The sequence below is a fragment of the Lissotriton vulgaris genome, unplaced genomic scaffold (genome assembly GCF_964263255.1).
Source record: "Lissotriton vulgaris unplaced genomic scaffold, aLisVul1.2 SCAFFOLD_293, whole genome shotgun sequence".
NCBI lineage: Eukaryota > Metazoa > Chordata > Amphibia > Caudata > Salamandridae > Lissotriton > Lissotriton vulgaris.
The window spans coordinates 1565761-1579046 of NW_028254211.1; the positions used below are offsets into that span (position 1 = coordinate 1565761).

The 13286-nt window shown below is 47.9% G+C and overlaps 1 protein-coding gene across 1 annotated transcript in view; it reads right to left on the minus strand.

Annotated features, from left to right (window-relative positions):
* Positions 1-13286, minus strand: part of LOC147659640 (von Willebrand factor A domain-containing protein 8-like) — a gene marked incomplete at its 5' end in the record, with an annotated part of 1204277 nt that overhangs the window by 890123 nt on the left and 300868 nt on the right. The window contains one exon of the mRNA XM_086951584.1: positions 1391-1559. Coding sequence (XP_086807710.1) covers positions 1391-1559 — 169 coding nt within the window. The remainder of the gene's footprint in view (positions 1-1390; positions 1560-13286) is intronic.

Genomic DNA, 13286 nt, shown 5'->3' on the forward strand with positions numbered 1-13286 from the left:
CAGCGAGCTCTACCGTCCATTAAAGAACTGCTCCAGCATTAAGGCCTGAGCCGAATGCAAGTGCCTTTAAGAAGGGAGTAGGCCTTTAATGGTCGGAAGACCACACTAGGGAGGGCTCTAAAGCTATTAGAACATTCTGCCTCTTGAGGGCACAATGTTCTAATTTGTAAAACAACTGCCTCACGGAATCCGAGTGGGTTGAAATCCCCTAGGAATAAACTTTCTTAAACTTTGGAATATTGATGCTCCAGGTTTCTACTAGCCATCAGAAGCCCGGAGCACTCCATTGCTTTCAATGGAGCGCTCAACATTCCAATGTTCTAATAAACTAGGGTGCTGCTGAGTTTATCTGAAACCATTTTTACCAATGTTAAACTTTCTCTTAATAAATTGTCGCTCCCAATATTCTCAATTTAAATGTGTGAAAATTGACGAGGATCTTGTGGCAGTCATTCACCCACGGTAAAAAGTCAATTTGATCAATGCTTCTACCTTTCGAGCAAAGGCAGCTGGGTTTGGGCACTGCTGGGAGGGGGGCACTGGTTTCTATCCTGTTTATTTTTTAGGTTTCTTTTTCTCTGGTTTCCCTTCTACGACTAGGTATTTTTTTCCTTGTCGTCACCTCATTCCAATTCACATCCTTCCATCTTTTTATATAAACTCTGCCTTCTAAGTATAACCAACCACCGCTCTTTAATACATTTTCCTCATTCTTGGTCTTAAGATGCAGGGGTAGACTGAGAAACAACCTAGCCAGTAAAAGGTAAAAACAAATTTCAAAAGAAATGTTGCTGGTTATAGGTAGAGTCACTGGAATTATGTGATTGTGCAGCTGTGGCGATTTACGCATAGTTGTAGATTTGTTGCATAATCTTCAGATTTTAACACAAAAAAGTTGTTTCTAGCTAAAATGTATCAAAAGATACTAAAAACGCAGTGACACGTGCTGCTGCGCAGAGGGAGACCCTTTGCAAAGTTGGACTGCTTGCCTTTCTGTTGCTTATTGCTATATTAGGGTGTTTTAACTAGCACAAAAAAAGGGCAATTAATGCCTAAACAGTGTTAACAAGTGTAAAATTGACAAAATAATGAAGCCATACTATCAAAAATGCGCTATATAATGCAACATAATTAGCCTTTTCTTGCCCCATAACTTACTCAACCCTGCCACATAATTTGGCCCTCCACTGCTGCATAATTCCAGTGGCCCTGGTTATAGGTCATTTTTTTGAGTGAATCACATCACTGGTACTATATGTGCACACAACGTACTACTATTGATATCCAAACATGCCTTACACAGACAAGGGAAAATACACACAGAGATTTTTACCATGAGGTACCTTACTAATGGAAACAATATTGGAAAAACACTGTCAATGAGTCTTACCATTCCTTGAATAATTTCCATCTCTTCCTTCATTGTTAGGGGTTTAACAGTGTGGAACAGGAACATGGTCAGAAGCTCTGGGCCCAGCCACTGCTGCGCGCTACCGCCAATCACAGGGGGCTCTGCTAGAGCAATGATCCTGAATGAAGGGTGAATGGGGAAGATGGACCTGCAAGACAGACAGACAGCGCAGATGGATCACAAGCCACAGAGATCTCATGAGAACCACTATAAATTCAACCCGAACTGGTGCACAAAAGATGTCCTCCAACAAAGGAGACGTCGCTATTTGAAATGAAAACATCTGATGCTCTAAAGACCCTATAAAACCATTAACGTCAAACAATTAGTTCACTTGCTTCAGCAGCATTGAGGTAAAGGGCTCTTACATGGGACATTCTTTTTAACAGCAAATTAAGGCGATTCCATACACTTCGAATACACAGTTCAAAACTTCGCCAAATGTGACGCAACATGGTGGATGTAATATGGAATTTTGGGAACAACTTCCCAAATCCAGCGGACAGAAGATTGAGTGCAAGAACTGCAAACAGCCAGGTTTAAACACAGAGTCTAAATGGGTAATTTCTGTTTATCAGTGCTTTTTCAGGAACACTCTGCAATGCGCACGTCAACTTGGAGATCTAGCACTTAAATTCCTGCTGCATCCTGTGATGTGGTCGTCTGCACTTGGAATCACAGAGAACAATGACATTAAAACAAAATGTTAATTAACTTTCTGGAAAAGATGGATATGACGTTTGGAGCCATATGCTGGTAAGCAGACAAATAAACTATAAGACCAATTTTGACTAATTAGATTTATAGAAGTGAATGCACTAGGCTTAAACAACAATTCAATGTCTAGCTATGCTTCAGTTAAAAATGAAAGGATTAGTCCTGTTTTGCTGAAAATGTGTTCTAGAAGAATAAAAGACATATTTCATTTCAATCGCATGGTAAAATCCTATAAAAATAGCATTTGCAATGCAATAGGTCTCGCTTTTGAGAGAGTTTAAGATATTGGCATTGTAAATGACAATGCCTTTTATTAATCTGTTTTGATAATTAACACATAAATAAAAGGCATTGTCATTTACAATGCTAATAGCTCAAACTCTTGTAAATGCGAAACCTATTTTATTTCAAAGAAATGGCCACCATTGTCCCGGGCTGCTTGGAAAGTGAAAGCGAATATGGAGCACTGAATGCTGCAGGAAAGCATGTTGTGCCTGAGGTAGGAGAAACTCACTAAAGAAAATGGGGCTTATAGACTAAATAAGACATACCGTGTAACAGAAGCAAAAGGGCCAGTCCTATTGGGAGGACACAAATGAAGACAAGGCGGTACTAAGGAGGGACTAACAAACCTACTAACAAATCAGAAGCTATCATTTACAAAGGACACTGAAGCCAATGAAAACTATGACCAGAGAGTGGGCAGAGCTTCAAGTCCATACTCGAATACAGCATGCCTCGCAGAGTAACGAATGCGCTGCCCAAGTTTGACCTATTATTGTACAGATGAGGCAAAGGCGCTGAACGGCAGCTTGTTCAGGCTGCTGGAGTGATGTGTGCACCTGTATAGAGAAGGCTGAATACCGCTATAGTGGTACGAGCACCGCTGCAGTGGAACAAGCACTTCTGCAGTGGTACGAGCACTTCTGCAGTGGTACGAGCACCTCTGCAGTGGGCAAGCAACTCTGCAGTGGGCAAGAACCTCTGCAGCAGGCAAGCACCTATGCAGTGGGATGAACATCTCTGCAGTGGACTGAGCACCTCTGAAGTGGTACGAGCGCATCTATAGTGAAATGAGCATCTTGTCAGTGGTGTGACCAGATATGCAGTGAATTAGCTTCTCTGCAGTGGTCTGAGCACCTTTGCAGTGACTTAAGTCTGGGGAAGTCGCACATCTCCACTGCATCGGTACTCATATCTGCCCCACATCACATGTGATGACATCGCCCAGCTCCGTATTTATAACCGAAAAAGCAACATCGCAACTGCAGGAATGTAAGGATTTGCAATGCAATAAGTCTCGCATTTACGCACATTTAAGCTATTGGCATTGTAAATGACAATGCTTTTTATTTATGTTTTAAAAATGAAAACAAAAATAAAAGGCATTGTTATTTGCAATGTCAATAGCTCAAACTCGCGTAAATGCGAGACCTATTGCATTGCAAAGGCTTGTTTTTAATGCACTTTGTGCTGATTGAGAAAAAGCCGTGAGCCCACCATTTTGTTCTCCATGGTGTGTCTTAACATTTAACAATATATTTGAAAATCTGTATTGACCATTTTGGTCTGTGATAAAAATAAGTCCTGATGGACCCTGTGATCCCCCCACACCTGACTGAAAAGTAGGCTAGTGCAAAATTTCTTTCACACCATCGTAATGTTACATAATTTCATACAATATCACGCTTATTACACAAAATTATGCCATTTCGTCAGTGAACACTATTTTGTTTTTAAAGTGTGAAATGTAGTATTGCATCCAAAATGGATGCGAGTACTTATTTCACACTAAAATACCGAGCTAAATACTGGTTTCGCATTTTGTATTATTTTGCGTAATTTCGATTCATTTTTACAGAATTTCACATTATTAAGTTAAAGCAAATTACGCCCATTTCGCACACCCTTCATGGAAAGGCTAACTCACTGACACTATAAATGGAGAAAAATGTTGGTGAGCCAATGCTGGTGAATAATTAACACAAAAGAAGTCAAGAGTTCCATGGTTTGCTATCGGTACTCGACATGTCTCATAGGACAAGTGCAGGAGGACGCCATTTTCTTAAGTGGCGCACAGTAACATTATATCACATCTTGGTGCTTAGATGATGACTCGGGTGGGTTTGTCTCTGGTGAACGTTGCTGAAATGAGGGATTTAGAGGCAGGCTCTTCCACAGCACTGCATGCTTCAAACAATGCTCCAAAACTCATCAGGATGGTGTAAAAGGTAGCTCAGACTTTATGCTTATTCAGTCATTGGCCTCTGTGCTGACACTGCTATGAGTCATGCTAATTTTGATCATGGTTTCTTGGTAAATACATTATTAAAAGTGGTACGTATTAACACCTAGACCGTACAGCAGGGAACAGAGATCAGAGAAATCTCCCGGGCCCTTTACAGAAGTCTTCGATCAAACTAGATCAACAGGGCCGTCGCACTCGTTTTTGCAAGAGCCCACTCTCTCTCTCTTGTTATACCTCACAGGTCCAGGCCCTCTGTGAATTCACAGTATGAGCTGTCATCAGCCCGTCCCCTTTTGATCTTTGGCATTCAAAGCCTTCAACACCCCAGTTCATTTACAGACATCTTTTTCGTGTCCTTCCTGAATGGGACTGATTACTTTCTGGATTTACAGCGCAGTGGAAAGATAAGCAAGCTGTCTCCGTGTGCACATCTCCAGTCCCCGCAGGCACAGGGAGCAGGAGACAGGGAGAGACAGGAGATGTGCACCCGTACACATGACCAGTACGGGGCAGGAGATGTGCATGCCTACACATGACCCGTACGCGTGCACATCTCCTGTCCGAACGCATGCACATCTCCTGTCCCCCTTCGGAAGCAAAACCCACAACAATAGATCTTGCCAAGGCGAGCAGCGCATGCGCTGCATCTCCTGTCCCACTTCAGAAGCAAAACCCACAACAAAAGATCTCGACATAGCGATCAGCACATGCACTGCGTCGCAAGGCGAGACCTACAAAACAGAAGCGGCTCGGCCGCTCACACTTGGAAGGTTCTCGAAAGATGAACACCTGAGTCAGCACTGCTATGATTTGAACCAGCAGTGTGTTCAGTATTTGCTGAGTGCGTGCACGCTCATGAGTGTAAGGAGAGATTTCTCTCAGAGTTCGTCTACGCTGCTGAGTAAGCAAGGGGGGTAGGAATTCTCAACACTCATTCACGCCATGTACTTCCAAACTATAGGCAATTCTGTCCACAAAACACATGCCTGGTTGCTGCAGGTAAGATATATTCACCCACCAGAGACATGAATGAGAGAAAACCCGTAACAACAAGTTGCGTCCTCCAGCCCCTACTCACCTTAATCCCCTCCCACGTTAAGCCAAAGCTGGTACCTGTAACCTGAAGAACTCAGATCCTCTGCTTGGAAGCAAGGGAGAGGGTAGGGGTCTTCCAAGAAAACACTGCGCATGAAACCATACTGTAAGTCTCTGATGGTCCTGATCTCTCATTCTGGGATGCAGGCTGGTATCTGCACAAGCGGCTTTCCTAAGATCACACCGCAGCCCCATGCAGCAGCAGAGAGGGAACCACGAAGAGCCACCTGCACTTAGCGCATGCAGTATTCCTTGCAGAGCAGTTGCCCAGGCTCGACCTAAAAAGCACAAGTTATTGATTTTTGTGTCCGGCAGCATCGCTCTGTCACTGGAGATGTAGCATAACCTGCACACAAAGGGAAGATGATGTTGTCTCACTGGGATTCAGTTTAATACAAACATTTGTATTAACGGTTCCTTTTTAATTTTTTACTGTAACTCAATCAATCAATCAGGACATTTGTTAAGCGCGCTACATACCCGCGAGGGTCTCAAGGCGCGTGGGGGGGGGCGGGATGGTGGGGCTACTGATCGAAGAGCCAAGTTTTGAGAAGACGTCTGAAAGCCAGGAGATCTTGGGTCTGCAGTAGGTTGGTGGGGAGGGTGTTCCAGGTCTTGGCGGCGGGGTGAGAGAAGGTTCTGCTGACAGCGGTTGTTCTTTGGAGCACTCTGGCGAGGTCGGCGGAACAGAGCTTGTGAGTAGGGGCGTAGAAGCGGAGTCGTTTGTTGAGATACGCTGGGCCGGCGTTGTGGAGAGCCTTGTGTGCGTGGATGAGGAGTTTGAAGGTTATCCTCTTGTTGACGGGGAGCCAGTGTAGGTCTCTGAGGTGAGGTGTGATGTGGCTGCGGCGGGGGATGTCGAGGATCAGTCGTGCCGAGGCGTTCTGGATGCGTTGCAGCCGTCTCAGGAGCTTGTTCGATGTTCCTGCGTAGAGGGCATTTCCGTAGTCCAGCCTGCTGGAGACGAGGGCCTGGGTTACTGTTCTTCTCGTTTCGGTGGGGATCCACTTGAAGATCCTGCGAAGCATTCGTAGGGTGTTGAAGCAGGATGAGGGTACGGCGTTGACATGTTTAGTCATGGAGAGGGTGGAGTCAAGGATGACCCCCAGGTTGCGTGCGTGGTCAGTGGGTGTCGGGGCTGTTCCGAGTGATGTCGGCCACCAGGAGTCATCCCATGCTGAAGGGTTGGAGCCAAGGATGAGGACCTCCGTCTTGTCTGAGTTCAGCTTCTGTCGGCTGTTCCTCATCCATTCGGCGACGGCCTTCATTTCTTCATGGAGGTTGGTTTTGGCGGTGTGAGGGTCTTTGGTGAGGGAGATGATCAGCTGGGTGTCGTCAGTGTAGGAGATGATGTTGAGGTTGTGCTGACAGGCGACGGAGGCGAGGGGTGCCATGTATATGTTGAACAGCGTTGGGCTGAGGGAGGAGCCCTGAAGTACGCCTCAGATGATCTTGGTGGCGGTGGAGCTGAAGGGGGAGGGCGAAAGCTCTGTGTTCTGCCGGAGAGGAAGGATGTGGTCCAGTCCAGGGCCTTCTCTTGGATCCCGGTGCGGTGTAAGTGTGTTCGTAGTGTGCGGTGGCAGACCGTGTCAAAGGCGACTGACAGGTCCAGGAGTATGAGGGCTGCTGTTTCCCCATTGTCGAGCAGGGTCCTGGTGTTGTCAGTGGCGGCGATGAGGGCGGTTTTGGTGCTGCGGTTGCTGCGGAAGCCTGATTGGGATGGGTCCAGGATGTTGTTGTCCTCGAGGTAGCGGGTCAGTTATTTGTTGACAATTTTCTCAGTGACCTTTGCCGGGAACGGGAGCAGGGAGATGGGATGGAAGTTCTTGAGGTCCTTGGGGTCCGCCTTGGGTTTCTTGAGTAAGGCGTTGATCTCGGCGTGCTTCCAGCTCTCGGGGAACGTTGCTGTCTCGAGGGATGTGTTGATGACTTTACGGAGATGGGGTGCGACGATTGTGCTGGCTTTGTTGAAAACGTGGTGTGGGCATGGGTCAGACGGGGATCCTGAGTGGACGGAGTTCATAGTCTTGATGGTTTCATCGTCGTTGATGTTGGACCATGCGATCAGGCGGCCGGTGGTTGTAGCGGTGGGGGTCTCGATGGTTGTCGGGGTGGTCGTGGCGTTGAAGCTGTTGTGGATGTCTGCGATCTTGGTGTGGAAGTAGGTGGCCAGTGAGTCACACAGGTCCTGCGAAGGGGGGATGTCGTTGGTGTTGGAGCTGGGGTTGGAGAGTTCTTTCCCTATGCTGAAGAGCTCTTTGCTGTTGTGTGCGTTGTTATCCAGGCGGTCCTTGAATGCGGTCCTCTTGGCGGTTCCTATGAGTTGATGGTGTCTGCGGGTGGCGTTCTTGAGGGTCGTGTAGTTGTCTGCTGATCGTTCGCGGAGCCAGTTTCCGGCAGGTATGCTTGGAGGTCTTCAGTGAACCAGGTGGCTTTCTTGCTGGTGTGGTTGTTGGAGGGTGTCTTGAGTGGGACGAGGGTGTTGGTGCAGTCGTTGATCCACTGTCGGAGGTTGAGGGCGGCGGTGTCGGATTCAGTGGGGTCAGCTTGTGGGTTCTGGGCGAGGGCGGTGGCTAGCTGCTCTTCGGTGACTTTTCCCCAGTAGAGACGGGGTATCTGTTGGGTGCGGCGATGTGCGGTGGGTTTCCTGAAGGTGAAGTGGACGCACAGTGGTCGGTCCAGTGGGGTTCGGTGGTGTGGTTGAAGGAGACGTGGGTACTTGCGGAGAAGATGGGGTCTAGCGTGTGACCGGCGACATGGGTGGGTGTTGTCACAAGCTGTCTGAGTCTGAGGTTGGCGAGGTTGGCGATTAGGGTGGTGGAGTTGACGTTGTTGTTGTTCTCGAGGTGGAAGTTCAGGTCCCGAGGAGGATGTAGTCAGTGGAGGCGAGGGTGTGGTTGCTGATGAGGTCGGTGATGGAGTCGCTGCACTGTGGTCTGGGTCCGGGGGGGTCTGTAGATGAGGGTTCCTCTGAGTGTGGTGTTGGGGTCGGTGTGAATCTGGAAATGCAGGTGTTCGGCAGCGCTGAGGGGGTCGTCGGTGCTGGTCGAGACGCTGAGGGTGTTCTTGCGGACGATGGTAATTCCCACTCCTGTTCCATTGATGCGGTCTCTGCGGGCGATCTTGTATCCCTCCGGGATGGCTATGGCGGTGTCTGGTGCTGAGTCGGGGGTAGCCAGGTCTCCGTCAGGAAGGCGATGTCTGGGGCGGTTGAGTCGAGGAGGTCCCAGATTTCGACGGCGTGTTTGCGGGCGGAGCGGGTGTTGAGGAGGATGCACCTCAGGTGGTTGGATTCATTGGTTGGTGGTTTCGCGGGTCGGATACTGGTGAATCTGCAGTTCCGGCAGGTGAAGGGCCCGTAGGTGCGCTTCGGGGTGGCCCGGTAGCATGTGTATCCTCGTTCGGGATTAAGTGCGTGGAGGGTGCTGGCATCGTAGTGTAGTCGGTGTCTTCGGGGTCCATGGGTTTTGGCGCAGGGCATGGTACAGGCGCGGACTGGCGCAGATGGGCTCGCTTTAGGCACGCCTTCCCCGCAGCGGCCGCCATATAAGGGGATGTGGGAGGGAAGGGCAGCTGGGAGGTGGGCGCGGGGCGGCGAATGGGGGCGCGGGGCGGGGCCGCAGGGGGGCAGCGGCGGGAAGGACGGGACAGAGAGAAGCTGAAGGGGGCGGGGCAGGGGCGCTCTATAGCGACGCAGGACAACAGAGCCAGAAGCAGTGAGAAAGTATAATACAAATGGCACAGTACAGAAAATAAAATAAAATATGAATGGCACAGTACCGACTAGAGCGTAGAACAGGAACAAAAAGGCACAAAACAATGTTACCAGCGGAGGGGGGTCGGAGCGGCGAACACCCGAGGCAGCAGAAGCTGGCTCAGAGGCAGGACCACACAGGCGGAGCTATGCAGTGTGGGGGGCGGCCTGACCTGCAAGCAGGGTCAAGGGTCGCTCCCTCTACCGGGCAACGGCCGCCATATAAGGGGAAGTGGGAGGAATGGGCAGCTGGGAGGTGGGAGCGGGCGGCGAATGGGAGCGGGGGGTGGGGCCGCAGGGGGGCAGCGGCGGGAAGGACGGGACAGAGAGAAGCCAAAGGCTAAAGGGGGCGAGGCAGGGACGCTCTACAGCGGCGCAGGGCAACAGAGCCAGAAGCAGTGAGAAAGTATAATACAAATGGCACAGTACAGAAAATAAAATAAAATAAAATACGAATGGCACAGTACAGACTAGAGCGCAGAACAGGAGCAAAAAGGCACAAAACAGTGTTACCAGCGGAGGGGGGGGATCGCCGAATTCCGAGGCAGCAGCAGCTGGCTCAGAGGCAGGAGCACACAAGCGGAGCTGTGCGGTGTGGGGGGGGGCCTGACCTTGAAGTGGGCGCTGCGCTCAGTGTTAAAGTAAAAAAAAGAAAAAAGAAACAGGGTGCAGTGTGCTTGAAGCTGCGCTCAGTTTTAAAGTAAAAAAAAACTAAAAAAAACAAACACAGCACGGTGTTCCTGATGCAGGCACTGCGCTAACTGGGAAAGTTTCAAAAGAAAAGGATTTTGGTGGTGCGCGTGATAATAAAGTTGCGCGCCCGCCATATGCGCTTTATACATTTTTTTAAATAAAAAACAAAATTCAAAAATGATTTGGTTGAGCCGCCCTACTAAATTTATTTATTTATTTATTTTGAAAGTTTTATATAGCGCGAACAAGATCTTCGCAGATATCAGAGCGCTTTACAGAGGAGGGGAGCATGTATACGCAGATACATCAATCATGTTAAAGGTACATTGAGGTGATAACATAAAACAATCAATAAGTCAATTTCAGAATCGGAATAACAATACAAAGGGTTCGACAAGTAGTACAGATGAGTATCAAGTCTTTGTAGTTTATCTCCAGTAGTGGTTCAAGTGTATTTAGCCATGAGGATCGCTTTTACTTCTTTCTTGAAAAGTATGGTAGAGGTGATGAGCCTGGTTTCAGGGGGGAGCGAGTTCCAAATCCTGGGAGCCATTCCTGAGAAGGAGCGTTTATAGGTTTTTTCCTTGCGGAATCTTTTAGGCTTTAGCAAAAGATTATTTGTACCTCTAGTGTTTCTGGAGCCTCCAGAAATCGTCAGCTTCTGAGCGAGGTATCTAGGTGAGCTCAGGTGGACAGCCTTGTGCGTCAGACAAGCGATTTTCAGGTGTATTCTGGCTTCAAACGGCAGCCAATTCAGGGATTTGAAGTCAGGGGAAATGTGTGAGTGTTTTTTTGATCCAGTGATAAGTCTCGCTGCGGCGTTTAGAGAGGCTCTGATGGGTGCCGTAGTGGCTAGGGGGAGACCGCAGAGGGCGGTGCTGCCGTATTCTATTTGAGGTATGACTAGCGATTGTACCGCAGTTTGGAAGTCTTTGGTTGGAAGGAAAGGTTTAAGTTTCCTAAGGGTGTTGATTTGGTAGTTCGCTCCCTTAGTTGCTTTGTTGATGTGTTCCTGCATGCTGAGATTGGTGTCAAGTGTTATGCCCAAAGATTTCGCTGAGTCCACGATGGTGGGTTGGACATTGAGTGCCGTTAGGTCTTTAAGCCACATTTGTGCGGTAGTGCTCTTCGCGGGTGGTGAGATCAGAAGGAACTCTGTTTTAAGGGCATTGAGTTTCAGATGATTAGCGGCCAACCACGATTGGGTGCTTCTGATCGTTGAGTTCAAGAGCGTGATGTCTTTGGGTGATTGTAGTTTGAGATAGAGTTGAGTGTCGTCAGCATACATGTGGAAGTGTACATTGGATTCTTGCAGCAAGGTGGTGAGAGGTTCCATAACTAGGTTGAACAAAGTTGGGGATAGGGAGGATCCTTGTGGTACGCCTAGCGATACAGGTCTTGGTGCAGACATCAAGTTGTTGCTCTTGAATTTCTGCGACCTGTTATGCAAAAAGGACGTAAACCATTTGAGCACAGTTCCAGATAGGCCCATTCTTGTGTTTAGTAGTTCGAGTAAGCTCTCATGTTTGACAGTGTCAAATGCAGAGGAGAGATCAAGGAGGATGAGGAGGCAAGTATCGTTATGATCTAGGATTTGGAGGGCGTCGTCGATTATGTGAGTCATAGCAGTTTCAGTACTGTGATTTGCTCGGAAGCCTGATTGATGAGAGTTGAGAAGATCAAACTGAGTAATGTGTTTAGTTAATTGTGTTTGTGCGCATTTTTCCAGCAGTTTGGCAAGAGTCGGAATGTTGGTAATGGGACGGTAGTTGTTTAGGTCAGAGGGGTCAGCTGTAGGTTTCTTTAGCAAAGGTGTGACTTGACCAACTTTGAGGGAGTCGGGAATGATCCCTTGTTGAAGTGAGCTGTTAATGATTTTGGTCCAGAGTGGAAGGAGCGACGGGGTAAGGACTTTGACAGCGTTAGCAGGAAGGGGGTCCGTGTGGTGATTGGATGGTTTCAGAGTGCTGAGCAGTTTGCCAATTTCTTCCTCCGTGTAGGTGAGAAAGGTTGACCAGGTGGCATTGTTTTTTGGTGTAGTGGGTGCTATGCGGTGGGGTTTGGGATAGAGGCTTGCGTCTATGAGGAGGTCATTCTTTATGTTGTCAGTTTTTTGGTTAAAGAAGGAGGCGAAGTCCTCGCAGGAGGGAGCTTCGCACATAGTGTTGAGATGTTGGGGTTGTTCTTTGGATTGTGTTCGGATAAGCTCAAACAGCTTTCTCGGACGATTTTTGGCTTGGTCAAGCTGACGGCTGAAGAAGTCTGATTTTGATCGTTTTATTTTCCTGAAGTAGGCGTTTCTCCTTTTCTTCAGGTTTTTTAGGTTCAGTGCGGAGGGAGCTGATCTCCAGGTGCGCTCTGCCATTCGCATGGCGCGTCTATCGTCATTGAGACTCCCGTCGTACCAGGGATTGGACATTTTTGTGGTGGCTTTTTTTAGTTGCAAGGGTGCGACTTCATTAATTATTGAGGTCATAGTGTTAAGATAGTGATCAGTCAAGGATTGGACATCTTTAACGCCAGCAGGAGGAAGTAGTAAGTTGCAGCTGTTGGGGGGCAGAGAGTTTGAGATTCGTTTTTTCATGTCTCTTTTCCAGACTTTGGGCCTGGCGGGTTGAACGGGGTTAAATTTAACTTTTTCATTGATGAAGAATGTGATGGTATGATGGTCCGACCAATCACAGGGTTGGATAGATTCGAGTTTGATAGTGGCCTCTTTGGAGATGATGAGGTCGAGGATAGAGCCTTTCTTGTGTGTTGGACTGTTGCAAATTTGAGTGAGGTCAAGGGCGTTAAGGAAATTCTTCAGACCTTTATATATATGTATATTATATATAATAAATGGCGCAGCTGCCAATATTAATGTTCAGGGGAGGGCTAGAATGCCGCCATGACTATCAAACATGATTAATTAAAATCTTTTGAGATTGGCAACGGATTGTCTCTGACGAGCACCGAGTGGGATTATAATAATACGGTGCAAATAAATGTACAGACTACTGTGTACGAAATGTCGAATCGCATGACGCTGCTATTAACTTATCCTAAAATAGTTTTGTGATAAACAGGATTTACTGCCCTTGCTGTGTGGTGGCTCCGCCGCCCGCATTCATCTGTTATCCCCTGATGGCGCTCAGCATACATGGCCGAGGTCGCTACCAGCTTATCATCCGGTGCTTTAGGCGAAAGCTTGTGTAAGCATCCCACCCAGAGACAACAGGAAGCGGAAATTAGCCTTCCGCAATTTATTCCCCTTTATCTAAAAGAGGCAGGAGCAAACACGCTAAAACAATCCTGGAGACCTGTACTTAACTTAATGACTTTAAAGGTCAACTAGGCGTCCCGGAATGTGTTATTTTCTAACTCGC